The sequence below is a fragment of the Staurois parvus genome, unplaced genomic scaffold, assembly GCF_062004578.1.
Source record: "Staurois parvus isolate SC_StPar_1 unplaced genomic scaffold, SC_StPar_1.0 ptg001084l, whole genome shotgun sequence".
NCBI lineage: Eukaryota > Metazoa > Chordata > Amphibia > Anura > Ranidae > Staurois > Staurois parvus.
The window spans coordinates 91571-109382 of NW_028318880.1; the positions used below are offsets into that span (position 1 = coordinate 91571).

At 41.9% G+C, this 17812-nt stretch overlaps 1 protein-coding gene across 14 annotated transcripts in view; it reads right to left on the reverse strand.

The window, feature by feature from the left end:
* The window catches only part of LOC149440445 (AP-3 complex subunit beta-2-like), a 151208-nt gene that overhangs the window by 87229 nt on the left and 46167 nt on the right, over nt 1-17812 (reverse strand). For all 14 annotated transcript variants that reach the window (XM_089658609.1, XM_089658608.1, XM_089658610.1 and 11 more), the window contains exons 2-5: nt 2563-2638; nt 2396-2470; nt 1888-1983; nt 421-581 (exon numbers count right to left, since the gene is read on the reverse strand). In XM_089658609.1, coding sequence (XP_089514735.1) covers nt 421-581; nt 1888-1983; nt 2396-2470; nt 2563-2638 — 408 coding nt within the window. The remainder of the gene's footprint in view (nt 1-420; nt 582-1887; nt 1984-2395; nt 2471-2562; nt 2639-17812) is intronic.

Genomic DNA, 17812 nt, shown 5'->3' on the forward strand with positions numbered 1-17812 from the left:
ACACCACGTTCACTAAGAAACACATCTAAAATCTTTTTGAATTTATCTACACTCCCCACTAACACCACCAACCGTGGAAAGGAGTTCCATATCCTTACGGATCTAACTGTACAGAACGCCTTGAGATTAGAACCGCCTCTCGTCCAACTTTATTGCATGTCCTTATGTCTTCTTTAGAGACCTTTGGGTTAAATAGTTTTCTCTCAATGCTAGAGTCCCACATAAGGATTTGTATATTGCAATCCTTTCCCCTCTTAAGTGCCTACTCTCCAGGGAGAATAAGTTTAATGTTTGTAGCCATTCCTTATAACTGAGGTCATCCAGCCCCCTTATTAACTTTGTTGACCTTGATGTGTTTGTAACATATGAAAATACAGATTAGATGATACTAATTGCATGCAATAATAATAATTTTGTTACCTATACAGCTTGGGTATCGCATGTGCTGCTGTCTTGCGCACATAGGGAGACATGTCTGAAGCTGCCTCTTTTATTGCAAGCATCATAATGGGTACAATGATTGGCACACGGATACTGGAGAGTACACGGAGAGCACTGGCTCGGATCAGTTGGTTGGGGTCCTGCAAAAATAAACATAGTGCTTATCTCATTCCTAATTCTTCCTTTTATCAGCACAAATATTGGACAATGATAAAAATATGAAAAAGATTTCTAGCGGTAGCACAAGGTCTCAGTTCCTGATTATCAGACATTTGCCTCATGACGTTTACATTATTAATTAATGTCAGCTTGCAAGCAGAAGGGATAGGCTTGATTCCAAAACCGATTTTCTTTCCAACAATGAACCCTCCCTTTCAGAAAGTAATTGGGGGAAATCTGATCGTCTTGTTACAAAATGTCTTAATTACGTGGCAAAAAGTATTATATATCCTTTTAACTATTTGTAAGCATAAAGGTGCCCATAATGTGTGGAACAGGCTTCTTGACCATGCTTAGGCTGTACCACCAAAATCTTTGTTAGCCAAATGTGAAAGATCCACACAGTCAACTTCAAAAAAGAGGTTTTGAACTGCAGAAGAACCATGACCAATCATCATTAGTTAATTGCATTCTCTGACAGCTGTTGTCATTTGAATGTTTCTCTGATGCACTATTCAAAGAATAAACTTCCTAACACAGAATAATTCTGTTTAAAATCCTGTAATTTGCCTGATTGATAGACTGTAGCTGAGGTCCATAACTTCTCAGTACTAGGTATTGTGCTTTGCTCTCAATGGCTGAAGAGATCAAAACAGGAAGGAGAAAAGATCAGTATATGCTATTGCGGAGGTGGCAGGAGGGGTTAGTTGAGTGATCCTATTATGGTACATTCACACTATGTTTATTGAGCTGCATCAATCTGCATAGATCAGCCGTTCTCAGTCAGGGTTACACTGGCAGTTGTTAGAGGTTCCTTGAGCTGTGGCAGATTGATCTCCCATTTGATAGTCCAAGGCCAATGCCACTTGGCAGGGCTTGACATCACTGAACCTCTTTAGTTGTGTGCAAGGGGAAATTCTTTACACTGGCCACAAATGGAAGGGACATGTTTCTCTCTGACCTCCAATGAATTTTAGCAGGGGTTGCTAACCTAAAAACATTCAAGAGTTCCCTTGGGCTAAAGAAAGGTTAGGAAAAACTGGCATAGATCAGCACAAGGGCACACAGAAAACAACTGTAAACTGTGCAATGCATTGTAACAACGCATGGCCCTTCAGCATGCACCATGCATGCATTATAGGAAGCATTGTGAGCAGGCTGGTGTGAACGAACCCTTAATCTACAAGGGGAAGAACAACTAGGAGACAGTAAGCAAAAGCATGCTTGTATAGATCAAAGTTCAGAACTGAGTCCTGATGTGGGTGCCAATATTGATGCTTAACCAACCTTTAAACCTCTCTGAAAGGTGGAAATGGAGAGGAGTGCCAGATCCTGTTGCTCCTCTGCATAACGAACCAAATAGACGTAAACCAATTTCTTCACCTAAAAAACAAGACATATAAGCTCTTAAGGCAGGGTGTGACTGACGAGACGTATTATTTTGAGATGTTCCTTTACAGACACATTTGGAAGGAGACTTTACTGTATTTACAATGATATGCCCAGGGTATCAGAAAAGGAAAAAATGAAAAGCCAATACTGCTTAGGGCTTACAACAACAAAAGTTATACAAGTAAGCTCACAGAATGTTTAATATGTTGTACTCCATGTCTCAAGTCTACAACCACAGGATATGCTTATGTGCAGCCGTCACTTTTCCCAGTAAGCTCATGTTCTAGTGTTCTCCATGTTATCCAGACTTTCGTTAGCATACGCTGACTATGCCCTGTGCTGCTGTGTATTGTCATTGTGTGACATCTATCAGTAAGTGCCACCATAACTTTCTTCATCTCACCTCAATATTCTTACAGGCCACGTTTTTCACAACAGCTGGAAATAAATCTGATGTATTCTTTCCTCGTGCTATCATCTGAGAAAGATAAGAAGATAGTATTATCTTGCTAGACTTAGCACATGATAAACCGTATGTTGTCACAAAGATGAAAGAAAAGAACAGCTCACAGCAACAATCCTCTTCATGGCCTCCAACTTCAGGGAGTCCTTGTTACTGTCCAGCATTTCCTTCAAGTCATCGTGCCTGCAGAATAAAGCAAAAAACTTTTAAAAAAAAATAAGTATACTGTTAATGCAAAAGTTTAATTGTGTATCAAGAAGAATTGCAGCAAGTGATAATTTTGTATTTCTAAGGGTATATTTCTAAAATAGCGAATGTGACGCTCACAAACTGGTGACAGCAGGATTATCTTCTTGATGCAAAGATTGATTCACCTGCAGATGAAATACATTGTCATAATCAAGCAATCAATACAAAAAAAATAAAATTTTATATATATGCACACTATATTGCCAAAAGTATTGGGACGCCTGCCTTTACACGCAAATTAACTTTCATGACATCGCAGTCTTAGTCTGTAGGGTGCAATACTGAGTTGGCCCACCCTTTGCAGCTATAGCAGCTTCGCCCGTTCTGGGAAGGCTGTCCACAAGGCTTAGGATTGTGTCTATGGGAATATTTGGCCACTCTTCCAGAAGCGCATTTGTGAGACCAGTCACTGATGTTGGACGGGAAGGCCTGGCTTGCAATCTCCACTCTAATTCATCCCAAAGGTGTTCTATCGGGTTGAGGTCACGACTCAAGAAGCCTGTGCAGGCCCGTCAAGTTCCTCCACCCCAAACTCGCTCATCCATGTCTTTATGGACCTTGCTTTGTGCATTTCTGCGCGGTCATGTTGGAACAGGAAGGGGCCATCCCCAAACTGTTTCCACAAAGTTCGGCGCATGAAATTGGCCAAAATGTCTTGGTATGCTGACGCCTTAAGAGTTCCCTTCACTGGAACTAAGGGGCCAAGTCCAACCCCTGAAAAACAACCCCACACTATAATTCCCCCTCCACCAAACTTTACACTTGGCACAATGCAATCAGGCAAGTAGCATTCACCTGGCAACCACCAAACCCAGACACGTTCGTCGGATTGCCAGATAGAGAAGCATGATTTTTCACTCCAGAGAACACGTCTCCACTGCTTTAGAGCCCAGTGGCGGCGTGCTTTACACCACTGCATCTGACGCTTTACATTGCACTTGGTGATGTAAGGCTTGGATGCAGCTGCTCGGCCATGGAAACCCATTGCATACAGCTCTTTATGCATTGTTGTTGTGTTAATCTGAAGGCCACATGAAGTTTAGAGGTCTTTAGCTATTGACTCTGCAGGCAGTTGGCGACTTCTGCGCACTGTGCGCTTCAGCATGTACATTTTATGTGGCCTACCACTTCGTGGCTGAGTTGCTGCTGTTCGCAGTTGCTTCCTCTTTGTCATAATACCACTAACAGCTGACCATGAAATATTTAGTAGCAAGGAAATTTCATGGATGGAGTTATTGCACAGGTGGCAATCTATCACGGTACCACGCTTGAATTCACTGAGCTCCTAGGAGCGACCCATTCTTTCACAAATGTTTGTAGAAGCAGTCTGCATGCTAGCTACTTGATTTTATATACCTGCGGCCATGAAGGTGATTGGAATACTTGAATCCAATGATTTGGAGGGGTGCCCTAATACTTTTGCCACTATAATATATATATATATATATATATATATATATATATATATATACAGGGGTGTGAACATTTTTGAAAAAACTAAATCAGGACTAAATCAGTGCCCCAATCTACTTGTCCCTCATGGCAATCTACCTGTCCTAAAAAAAAAAATTAACCAAAACCTTATTTAGATCTGAGGTTCTTTAACTGCTTGCCTGCCACCCTATAGCAGAAATACTGCTAAGAGGGCGGCATGGCTGTGCAAAATCATATATATATATGTACGTGATTTTCCATTTCCGGGTAGAGGGTACACACGCGCCCTACTCGCACCGCCATTGGCGGATTCAGCTGTCGATCACTGGCTCCCAGCTGGACATTCCCCACCAGCACCCGGTGACCGCTGAATATCACTGATGGGGGAGAGGTCTGTATGTAAACAATACAGATCTCTCCCGTCAGCTTCAACATGTTGCTTTGTATTGCTCTGCATGGCAGAGCAATACAAAGCAGCGTGCTTAAACAGTAAAATACACACACAGCATACAGCATGCAGTTAACCCTTTGATCTCCCCAGATATTAACCTCTTCCTACCCAGTGTCATTAGTACAGTTTCAGTGCTTTTTATTAGCAATGATCACTGTATTAGTGTCATTGGGGATGTCAGTGACAGTTAGTTCCCCCCCCGTGTCAGAATGCCCACCGCAGTCCTGCAGTTCTACTATAAGTCGCTAATTGCCACCATTACTAGTATAAAAAAAAAAAAAATTCCAGTATATACACTGCCATTTGTAGACGCTATAACTTTCACGTGAACCAATTTATTTACACGTATTGGGATTTTGTTTAGCAAAGACGTGTAGCAGAATACATTTTGACCTAAATTTATGCCGAAAGTTGATTTTTTACATTTTTACTGGACATGTTTAATAGCAAAAAGTCAAAAATATTGTTTTTTTTCTCTGGAGGGCAAGTGGTTAAGTAATATCTTGGGCTTTTAAAAACAAAAAGGGGCTTTATGGCGACTTAAATGTTTAATATTTTTAACATTGCACTGTTTATCTCCTCCTCACCTCCCTGCCTGTCTCCAGCACCGCACCAGGGGACTAGCAAAAAGGAGAGAGATCTTGCAGTGTAATGAGCACCGATTGGGTGCTTTTCAGGAAGGGTCGGGCTTATCGTTTATCCCTTTCGCTGCCAGAGCTGTTTTTGCGTTTTTTGCACACGTTGAAAAAAAATCAGTTAAGGCCTGGTGATTACACAAACCCCCCAAACATTATATATTTTCTGAAATCAGAGACCTAGAGAATAAAATAATGGCAGTTCCAATTTTTTATGTCACACGATATTATCACAAAGGGCTACGAAATGCAACATTTCAGTAAAAAATACACTTAAGTTAATTTTAGGGGACAAAAAGCAATAAATTAGCCAATTGTTTTGTAAAATATAAAAGATGAGGTTGCATCGAGCAAATAGATATCCAACATGTCAAACCTTAAATTTGCATGTGCTCGTGAAATGGCAACAAACTTTAGTACCCTATATTTTCTATAGGTGACGCTTTTAAAGCCCCTTATAGGTCATCAGTTTAGTGTTATGGAGGAGATCTGGTGGTAGAATTATTGCTTTGATTCTGGCGATATGTAACGTGTATCGCAATCGTAATTTCATGCATAGATGCCCCAGCGCGTGCTTTTACGTTTGTACGTGTGTACATATGTGGGGGTGGGGGGTCTCAACAAATTTTTTGGGGGGGTTAAATGCTTGGGTGTAACTTTAATTTTTTTAAAATAATTTTTTTTGTTTACTTAAAGTGTTACTAAATCCACAACAGTAATATCAGTCTGTATATGCAGTAAAGCATGCTTGTTATACTCACGGTGGAACCTAAGGGGTTAATCCCCCCTACCTCCCTTGCTAAACCATGAATGAACTGTGATAACCACATTTTTTGAAAAGCTGAGTTAAATTTCACTTGCCACACCCAGGCCGGATTACTGACAGACCTGTTGAATCAAGAAATCATTTGAACAGAATCTGTCTGACAAAATGAAGCATGTTGAAAGATCTCAAAAAGTAACACATGATGCCACGATGTAATAAAATTCAAGAACAGATGAGAAACTGAGTAATTGACATGTATTAGTCTGGAAAGAGTTACAAAGCCATTCCTAAGGGATTCCTAATAGCCATTCCTAATCCACAAATGGAGAAACCTTAGAACTGCGATGAACCTTCCAGAACCTACCAGAATTATTCCAAGGTCACAACGAAGACTCATCCAGGAGGTTATAAAAGAACCCAGAACAACATCTAAAGAACTGCCAGCCTCACTTGCCTCAGTTAAGGTCAAGTATTCATGAATGAACAATAAGAAAGAGACAGGCAAAAGTGGCGTCTATGGGAGAGTTCCAAGGCGAAAGCCACTGCTGATCAAAAAGAACACAAACACTTGTCTCACATTTGCCAAACAACATCTTTATTATCCCCAAGACTTTTGGGCAAATACTCTGTGGACTGATGAAACAACAAGTTGAACTTTTTGGAAGGTCTGGCATCAAACTGGCACTGCATTTCATAAAAAGAACATCATATGAACAGTTAAACGTGATGGTAGTGTGATGGTCTGGGGCTGCTTTGCTGATTCAGGATCTGGACGACTTGTCATAATTGATAGAACCATGAATTCATGAACCATGAAAATCCTGAAGGAGAATGTCTGGTCATCAGTTCGTGACCTCAAGCTTAAACGCACTTGGGTTATACAGCACGGCAATGATCTGAAACACACCAGCAAGTTCACCTCTGAATGGCTCAAAGAAAACCAAAATTAAGGTTTTGGAGTGACTTAGTCAAAGGCTTAAATCTATTTGAGATGCTGTGGTATGACATTAAACAAGCCGTTCATGCTCAAAAAACCATCCAATGTGGCCTAATTAAAATAATTTTGCAAAGAAGAGTAGGCCACAATTCCTCCACAGCAACTCATTGCCAGTTATTGCAAATGCGTTATTGCAGTTGTTGCTGCCAAGAGTGGCACAACCAGTTATTAGGTTTAGGAGGCAATTGCTTTTTCACATAGAGCCACGCAGGTTTGGACAGCTTGTTTTCCTTAATAAATGAAATTATCATTTAAAAACTGCATTTTATATTTACTCGGGTTATCTTTGTGTAATATTAAAATCTGTTTGATTATCTGAATCATTTAAGTGTGACAAATATGCAAAAAAAAACAAAACAGGAAGGGGGCAAATACGTTTTCACAGATATATATATATATATATATATATATATATATCTCAAAACAATTAAAGGAACACTTTGAAAACACATCAGATCTCAACGGGGAAAAATATCATGCTGGATATCTATACTGATATGGACTGGGTAATGTGTTAGAAATTTAAGGATGCCCCATCATTTGATTTACGGGGTATCTTTGAATTCAGTCCTCTGTAGGATGATAATTTTCATTTCCGTCAAAGTGAAAAAATGATGCAGCAGGCTAGTCCGTTTTGTTGAAATTTTACTGGAGCACCTCAACATAGTAGTAGTTTGTATGGCCCCACGTGCTTTTATGCATGCCTGACAATGTCAGAGCATGGGTGTCCTAGTGTGTTTTCCTCCCAGATCTAGACTAGGGCATCACTGAGCTCCTGGACAGTCTGAGGTGCAACCTGGCGGCATCGGATGGACCGAAACCTGATATCCCAGAGGTGTACTATTGGATTTAGGTCAGGCGAGCATGGAGGCCGTTCAATGTTATCAATTCCTTCATCCTCCAGGAACTGCCTGCATACTCTCGCCACATGAGGCCGGGCATTGTGCATCAGGAAGAACCCAGGACCCACTGCAGCAGTGTAGGGTCTGACAATGGGTCCAAGGATTTCATCCCAATACCTAATGGCAGTCAGGGTGTCATTGTCTAGCCTCTAGAGGTCTGTGCATCCCTCCATGGATAAACCTCCCCAGACCATCACTGACCCACCACAAAAACGGTCATGCTGAACAATGTAACAAGGCAGCATAATGTTCTCCACGGCTTCTCTTTCACGTCTGCTCAGGGTGAACCTGCTCTCATCTTTTAAAAGCACAGGGCGCCAGTGACAGACCTGCCAATACTGATGTTCAATGGCAAGCTCTATGGTGCCGGGCAGTGCACACAGGGACCAATAGAGGATGTCAGGCCCTCAGACATGAAGTCTGTTTCTGATTGTTTGTTCAGAGACATTCACACCAGTGGCCGGCTGGAGGTCATTTTGTAGGGCTCTGGCAGTGCTCACCCTGTTACTCCTTTCACAAAGGAGCAGATACCGGTCCTGCTGATGGGTTAAGGACCTTCTCTGGCCCTGTCCACCTTTCCTAGAGTAACTGCCTGTCTCCTGGAATCTTCTCCATGCTCTTGAGACTTTGCTGGGAGACACAGAAAACCTTCTGGCAATGGCATATATTGATGTGCCATCTTGGACTACTTGTACAACCTCTGTAGGGTCAAGGTATTGACCCTAGTCAAATGCTAAAGTAGCGAAAAACAGAAAGATGAGTATGGAAAAAAATTGTAGTGGCCTTCACCTGTAAAACCATTCCTGTTTTGGGGGTCATCTCATTGTAGCCCATCTAGTGCACCTGTTGTTAATTTTATTAACACCAAAGCAGCAGAAAATGAATAACAACCTCCTCTGTTACTTAACTGACCAGATAAATAACCCAGGAGTTTAACTGACTTGATGCTATACTCTGATTACATTTTTTGAGCAGTATATATATAGTGGCATTGCGAGGCCATGCCACTGTGTGCTTAGGCAGTTTACACCAGATTTTGTAAGAGGCAAGCACACTAATGGCACAGGTGTGTGCAGGTTTTCTCTGGTTTCTGTAGCTCTGGATCGGAACAGTCAATCCTGCATCTGGGTTTTGCTAGTCACCTGGAATCTGGAGATGTCGTTATATACTGGGGTCTAAGAATAGCTCAGGACTCCCCGTTTGGAGACAGCTGCCAGTGGGGAGATGGAGGGTCTTATCAAAGGGTCATAGGACTCAGCCGGAGGCCAAGAGACAGAGGTCTCAGTTCCAGGAGTCAGGTTGGCTCCTATAGGGATGTCAGGAGAACCCCTATCCATTGGCCAGAGGTCAGCCTTACATCAAGGTGCTGTGTCTAAAGGCTAGAGAGCCAAGTATTCAGGACAGGTACTGCAACTGAAGCTGAGTGAGCTTATGATCCAGGTGGCTTGGCATTTCCAGCATATGAATTTCTGTTCAAGTTTGGAGAAGATCCCTTGCATTGGAAGTCATGTGAACCTTTGCCTTCTTTTAAATAAAAGTGGGCTACCAAGCTCTTAAAAAATAGTTCCTATCTACTGTGGACTCACTAGAACAACACATCTACCATTACAGCTAACTACTCCAGTTCACAATATATACACACACTTACCAGCCTCTTTATTAGATACACCTGTTCAATTACTTGGTAACACAAATTGCTAATCAGCCAATCACATGGCAGAAACTCAAAAATTTAGGCATCTAGATGAGGTGAAGATGACTTGCTGAAGTTCAAACTGAGCATCAGAATAGGGAAGAAAGAGAATTTAAGCGACTTTGAACGTGGCATGGTTGTTGGTGCCAGACTGGCTAATCTGAGTATTTAAAAAAAATGCTGATCTACTGGGATTTTCATGCACAACCATTTCTAGGGTTTACAGAAAATGGTCCGAAAAAGAGAAAATATTCAGTGAGCGGCAGTTGTGTGGATGAAAATGCCTTGCTGATATCAGAGGTCAGAGGAGGATGGGCAGACTGGTTTGAGATGATAGAAAGGCAACAGTAACTCAAATAACCACTTGTTACAACAAAGGTATGCAGAATACCATCTCAGAATGGAAAACACATTGAACCTTGAAGCAGATGGGCTACAGCAGCAGAAGACCACACCGGGTACCACTCCTGTCAGCTAAGAACAGGAAATGGAGGCTACAATTTGCACAGGCTCACCAAAATTGAACAATAGAAGATTGGAAAAACGTTGCCTGGTCTGAGGAGTCTCGATTCCAGCTGCAACATTCAGATGGTAGGGTGAGAATTTGGTGTAAACAACATGAAAGCATGGATCCATCTTCCCTTGTATCAATGGTTCAGGATGGTGGTATAATGGTGTGGGAGACATTTTCTTGGCACCGTTTGGGCCCCTTAGTACCAAATGAGCATCGTTTAAACGCCACGCCCTACCTGAGTATTCTTGCTGACCATGTCCATCCCTTTATGACTACAGTGTACCCATCTTCTGCTGGCTACTTCCAGCAGGATAATGCACCATGTCACAAAGCTCAAATCATCTCAAACTGGTTTCTTGTACATGACAATGAGCACTCCAATGGCCTTCACAGTCACCAGATCTCAATCTAATACAGCCCCTTTGTGGTGGAACAGGAGATTCACACATTGAGTGTGCAGCCGACAAATCTGCAGCAACTTTGTGATGCTATCATGTCAATATGGACCAAAAACTCTGAGGAATGTCTCCAACACCTTGTTGAATCTATGCCTTGAAGAATTAAAGGATAAGTTCACCTTTTAGAAAAAAAATAAATGCACATTTTTTTGCAGGTAGAAAAATGTGCATTTATTATTTTTGTCTGCAGGAACCTGGAAAGCATTGCACCAGCGATCAGCAGATTGCTGATGTCAGGCATGTCTCCTGCAGATCTGTCAGTATATCTGCTTGCCTGTACAGGATGTACAAGCAAGCAGATATACTCACAGGAAGAATGAATGAACTACCACGGCGCTTCACAGCACTGTGGTAGTTCATTGAGGACTACAAGTTGACAGCTGCTAAGGCTGTCGGGACTTGTAGTCTCTCATTCACAGATTAAGGTTTTTTCTCAATCTGATAGCTAGAGAGGGAGGAGAAGATCCCAGCTAGCAGTCAAAGCGTGGATCGGGGGGGAGCAGTGGCTGGTATGATCATAACATGTTACTTGTTACACCCTGAATATGGGTGTAACATGTTACGAAAGGTGAACTTATCCTTTAAGGCAGTTCTGAAGGCAAAATGGGGTCCAAAACGGTACTTGCAAGGTTGTACCTAATAAAGTGGATATATCCTGCCTGCTCAATTTCTACATAAAATTGTTTTTACTCAACATATATGATGAAGACCACCCCAAGTCTCATCTACCCTGCTATTGCTTGAATAGGCTCAGCAGTTTGCTCTTTTAGTTCAGACAAATCCCTTCTGTCCTCAGTACATGCACAGCAGTATAGTATGTACAATGTCGGTACATAAATATCATGAAAATTTCTATTTCAGAGTCTGCAGTGCTATTTACAAAGATTTACAAAGGTATAAAGGCTGCTAAACCAGTCAGACGTCCAGTATAATACATGGCTTAAAAAGTGGCTATGCTTTCAAAAGGTAATCCTAAAGTCCATAATAACACAGACTTAAGACTAAAATACTACATGACGCATACAATACTCTCCTATAACTGTACACCTGTCATTGTCGTGAAATGAATATACATACTATGAAATGCTGACCTCCTTCTAGAAATGCAAGCTGCTTGGCTGTGTCTGGCTTTTAACACTTTGGATCTACAAACAAATATGCAGTGAATAGAAGCAAGAATTCCTCATGACTATACCTAATTGAGGTATGCAAATAAAATATTAGAAGCTAATCATGGGTATAAAAAGACAATCAATTATAAGCAAATCACAAGGCCTCATTTCCTGGTGGACTATTCTTGTCTTAATATCAGTTCTCCTTTCCATTGATGTTTACTGGGTAGTTAAAGTAGCCAAGATTACCAAATAATACTCACTCTCACTTCTAGGTCTCATAATATTTAGTACAGTGGTAGAGCCAGGGCTCTGAGAGTCTCAGGTAGGAGCTGCTGCCATTTCTTTGTGCTGTGTGGCTTTGGATCCTCTCTTGTTTCACATCAATTGCAACTAAACCTATTTGGGCAAGTAACGTAATGTGAGCAAAACTTCCCTACATTTCTCAATGCCTGAGCCAGCAATTGAGGGCCCCGTAACAGTTTGGTAGGAGGCAGACAAAAAGATAGAGAATGAGTTCTCAAGTCATCCTTTTTGAGACCCTCTACTTTGGCCCCAAGAGCAGCTACAGGGGTTGCTATGGTGGTAACTACATCCTTGCCAACAGCTAGCATTTGAAGGTGGAGAGGTCAATAATGGCTACCTAGATATTTAAAGTTTCATTTAAATTGCCTGTGTGGTGCTTAGATCTCTCTGGCTGAGATCATTTCATTGGATTTTCTGCCCTTCTGTTCTCTCTAGAGCAGCCTTTAGCAGCCAGGCTCCATGGAACACTAGTATTCCTTCACAGGTTGCTAGGTGTTCCTTGAGCAACAAGCAATTTCTGCCTCTTACATAAAGTAACCATCAATAACAATGTTCTTTGGAAGCTCACTCGTACCCCACCTTTCCTGGTCTGCCAGGCTGCATGCTTGAATAAGGGTCTGCTATGGATTTTAGGGGGGACCCCCTCGCCATTTTTTTAAAATTTTGGTGTAGCGTTCCCCTTAAAATCTATACAAGACCCGAAGGGCCTGATATGGATTGGCTGACCACCACACAGTTTTTTTCAAGTTTTAAATGCCAACAATTCTTTTGTTCATATTCAGCGGTCAGCAGGGAACTGCACTGACAGCTGATAAGTCATCGGTTGTTAAGCCCTCTCTTTACCAACCAGATACATTGCTAAACACTGGCAAAACACCGACACAAAAATTGGAAAACGCTGGAAAAAAAATGCTAGTGTTGAACATTTTTTATCCAGTTTTTTGAGGTTTTTTTCATCGTTTTCTTTTTTTTTTAGTTCCTAGTGTGCATGGAGCCTCATCTTCATTTGGTAAGCACTTCAGCTCATCAATATTCACTACATTCTGTAATATAATGTTTTGGTCGACTTCTGTATGAATTGTACAACTTTTCCTGTACATTTTACAGTAACTTTTTTCACTATACATTGCATGTGATATAAACCACTTTGGAATTGAAATTGTTAACAGTCCTCACCCTGTTGTCACTATATCATTTGACACTAATCTGTGAAATATTCATCAATGGTCTCTGGTTGCACCAGGATGAAAAAGAATGCCAAGTTGCTGATGGTAACCATAGCAACCCTTGTTCTAGCTTTTCCTTATAGTGACTCTGTGTTCACATCTGGTGACCCCGTGTATTTGTATGGCTAGTGATGCTGAATATCTCTTGTAATGGACTAATGACATTAAGTCAGGAACAATTATTCTGTATAAAGGTCCTGTTATTTCTAAAGCTTTTTATGCAGACTTTCAATATTCTAAACTAAATATATATTAATTTTATTTCAATTATTTATAAATTACTTTTATTATCAGGACATGATTGGTACAGTTAAAGTCTCTGACAGAAGACTTTTCAAACTGACAAGGTATTTTGTGCTCATGGGCAGATACCTGACTGTATGTATGTAGGGGTGATGCCATGCCCCTACGGTAGACGTGTATTGACACGAAACGCGTCTAGGAGGAGCCTTCGCACGCCTTGACGTCACGCCGCCGGGTCAGGAGGTCCGGCGGCCCACCTATGTTTCTCACTGTCCCCATACCTCAGCCCCAGCATTTTTAGGCTCTCTGTGTGGACCCAAGGAGCAGTGTGATCCGACCAGACCAGTATCGCCTTATCACTGATGGACCACCTGGGTATTATTAAGCAGCGCCTACATGAGACCTCGGCTACATGAAACCTGTACATGCGCATTGAGATTGCGCTTCTGGTAAGCGGGCAATCTTTCTACCCCCCGATATTGGATTGGATTACACTAATGTTTTCTGGAAAGTTCCTCATAAATTGAACTGTTTACCACTTTTGATATTTCCGCATTGGACAATTGTAGCGCTGCACTTTTATTTTGTCTATTTTAGTTGGAAGGGCTTGTGGTTCCTTTTTGTGCATTTGCCGCTCACTGGAGTGCGCTCACTTTCCTATCCATACACATACTGTAACTATAATATGTAACTATCTAACCACTCATGGTATGCCCTTACATTAATTTATTTATTGTTAATATGTATAGTACCTTTCTTTAAATTCTTTATTTCTACAGAATTTACCTCCAAAAAGGCCAATGTTTCCAGGGCATTCAGTATCTGAAGAAATCAGATTAGTAGCTTCATCCAAATCTATATAATATTTGATGAATGGCCATCCATGAAGGTTGTGTCCAAAAAATGCATACCTATGTTTGCATCCCTGATGTGAGATGCTTCATAATAAATTCTATATATGTTTATTTAAAGTAGAACTAAAGGCATCTTGGATAGCTTAAAGCAGAACTTCACTCAAAAGGGGAAGTTCCGCTTGTTTGCATTTTCCCCACCTCCTCTTTAAAAAAATTTTTGGGGGGCATGGGTACCTGGTTCACTTTCTCACTTTCAGTCGAATCGCCTTGGTGATCCGAGCAGAAGTTAGGCCCCTCTTCCCTCGCAGCCTTTTGGGACACATCACAGCTCCCAAAAGACTGCGGGACCATTTATAAAGTGCAACACGGCTCGCACACGAGCAGTGGGATTCTGGCTGTGAAGCTCGCCACCTGCACGCCCTCAGTGGCGAGCACCCGGCACGGTCAGTGATAAGGTAAAAGGCCAATCACAGCGACCTTTTATCATGTGATCAGCTGTGTCCAATGACACAGCAGATCACAATGTAAATACAGTTGCTGGTTATCGGCTGCACTTTCCTCACGTTGTCACAGGGTGAGGAAAGTACTGCCGATAACCGGCAGATGTCACAGGGGAGATCTGCACTGATAATCAGTGCCCTGATTATCAGTGCTGCCAATCAGTGCCCAGCAATGCCGCCCATCAGTGCTTCCCAGCAGTGTCACCCACCAGTGCTTCCCAGCAGTGCTGCCCAGCAGTGTTGCCCGTCAGTGCCTCTCAGCAATGTCGCCCGTCAGTGCTGCTCTGCAGTGTCACCCGTCAGTGCTGTCCAGCAGTGCCACCCGTCAGTGCCCAGAAGTGCCGCCTGGCAGTGCCGCCGGTCAGTGCCTCCAGTTGGTGCATTCAGTCAGTCAGCGCCACCCATCAGTGCTGCCTATCAGTGCCCATCATTGCTGCATATCAGTGCATCATCAGTGCCTCCTCATCAATGCCCACCAGTGCCACCTTGTCAGTGCCCCCTATCAGTGCAGCCTCATCAGTGCCCATTAGTGCTGCCTATCAGTGCAGCCTCATCAATGCACATCAGTGAAGGAGAAAGATTACCTGTTTGCAAAATTTTATAATAGAAACAAAGAAAACATTTTTTTTGAAATATTTTGCTCTTTTTTCATTTATAGTGCAAAAAATAAAACACCCACTGGCGATTAAATACTACCAAAAGAAAGCTCTATGTGTGTGAAAAAAATGATAAAAATGTCATATGGGAAGTTGCATGACCGCACAATTGTCATTTAATGTGCGACAGCACTGAAAGCTGAAAATTAGCCTGGGCAGGAAGGGGGTAGAGGTTTCCAGTAGGCAAGTGGTTAAAAGAAGCCATAAGATCGGCTCTGTTATCCTCTGCTAAGTTAACCGCTGTAATTTTACAAAGTAGCAACTACAGCTCAATGTTGCACTCTGATAATAAATGTTAATGAGATACGCTCCCCTTAATGGCCTGACTGAGCTCAGGCCAACTTGCCAGCATACTTATCAAATGAGTAACAGGGCAATGCATCAAGTGACCTGTATTCTAAACAGGGAGATGAAATCCCTGCATCACTGAAAATCTCCAGGAAGAATGGACACTGCAGTGTGAAACTTCTCACCACCGAGTGAAGTTAAAGACTGCCATCTACTCAGTAAAGCCGTGCCTTCCCTGCTGCTTTTCAGTAAGCACATCTGCTATTGCTGTAATGAAACAATGCCAAGTCAAATGGTACATCACAACAGCCTGGATCATGACATTTTCTGCTACCCTCTTTAGTCCACAGCTCTGCATACTAGAACACCTGCATATCCTATAGGTAATATACAACACACAAGACTATTAAAGTGACAGGTCTATGAGATCAGAAGCCACCAAAGTAAGAATAGTTACCCTAGCATAAGACTTGTGAAGTCCTGTGCCAGTAGACATTAATGTTCATTTACTCCCTAAACCATAAAACGGCAATGGGTGTGTACATCGTAAAGCAAACAGGCTTGAAATTGAGGAACTGTAACACAGACCAGAGTCTTGTTTGATTTTGGGGAGGCAGTCATGTTTTCTCATGTCTTGCTTTAGTAAAGATGACCATACACTTGCAGATTTCTTTCGTTCAGCCTGCGGATGGACTAATGTCCCACTGTAGGCTATTGTATTCTGACAGCCAATGGTGCAAGCTGTCAGAATGCCCAAACAATCCTTCCATCTGATTGGATACAAGTACTGTTTTGCCCAGCTCCTTCAACAAAAGTCGATTGAAAAACAAGGCCACCAACAGAGCAAAATATGGCCATTCAGCAGGAATCTGTGGAAATTTTGCTGTGTATATGGCTACTTTTCCCTCTGCAGTGGCTCAGCACAGGGAGGGAGAAATCCCACACTTCGCATAGGCCATCTTTGAATGAGTCACTCAACCACACAATCAAGTAACACAATCATTCGGCGTTGGAAGCACACCTGTAAAAAGCAGGACGGAGGATCGCCTACTCAGAGTTTTTGCAGACAGGTCAAGTATAGCTTACAAGTATGAAATGACAAAGGAGTATTGTTTAACCTCCCTAGCGGTCTGATTTTGTCAGTATTTCTGTGCTCAAAGCGGTACATTTTTTTGCATGGAAATATGTATTTTTTTTATTATAGGCCTGTAATTTTTAGGAATAACTCATTGAAATCTGTCCAAACAAGAGTCTAGTAAACATCCCGGGTATGATAAAATTTGAAACACGAAATCATAAATTATAATTTAATAAATAATCATAAAAAATAATAATATAATAATAATACATTTAGTTCAATAATATAATCAAATCAAAAACACTGAAATTTGAAATATAGCGCCAAGTTCGCACATCACTGAGCAAAGTCACAAAATCGTTTTCAGTGTCTGATGACGAATTTCCCCACGAATCATTATCACTCAATTCTGCAAGTGGTTCTAATTTACTATCGCTGTTCTCTAGCTGGTCTAAAACCGTTTTTGACCTAAAGGACGCTTTTTGGACGCCATGGATATTTCTCAGTTTCAAGGCAGAAAGAACAGTAAAAATGCAGGCAGGGCACAGGACAAAGCACTCAGGACAAAATGTATGTGAAATGGTTTGATACAGTAATGTTTTACTATGTGATTTTAGTGTATTCAGTGAATGTCACTTTTTGACATTTGTAAATTTCCCGCCGGTTCCGTCCCCGTACGTCCTGACGTCGCAGGGAACGGAACCCTGGAAGACAGATGCCGGCATTGGCTGGAGGACATTGCCGGGGACGCTGCAGGAGGGATATCGCGGGAGCACAGGACAAGGTAAGTGAAGAAGAGATACCGGAGCAGAGCCGCATGGTAAGCCCGAGTGTAGCTCGGGGTTACCTCTTGTGGTACTGAAACTTTACCCTGAGCTACACTCGGGAATACCTCCAGGGAGGTTAAAAAGCTGAAGAGGGGATTGTAATGTTCTAGGGATGCAGTTGTGCATGGGATGGTTTTATGAAAAACGTAAAACTAACCCTTTAAAGTG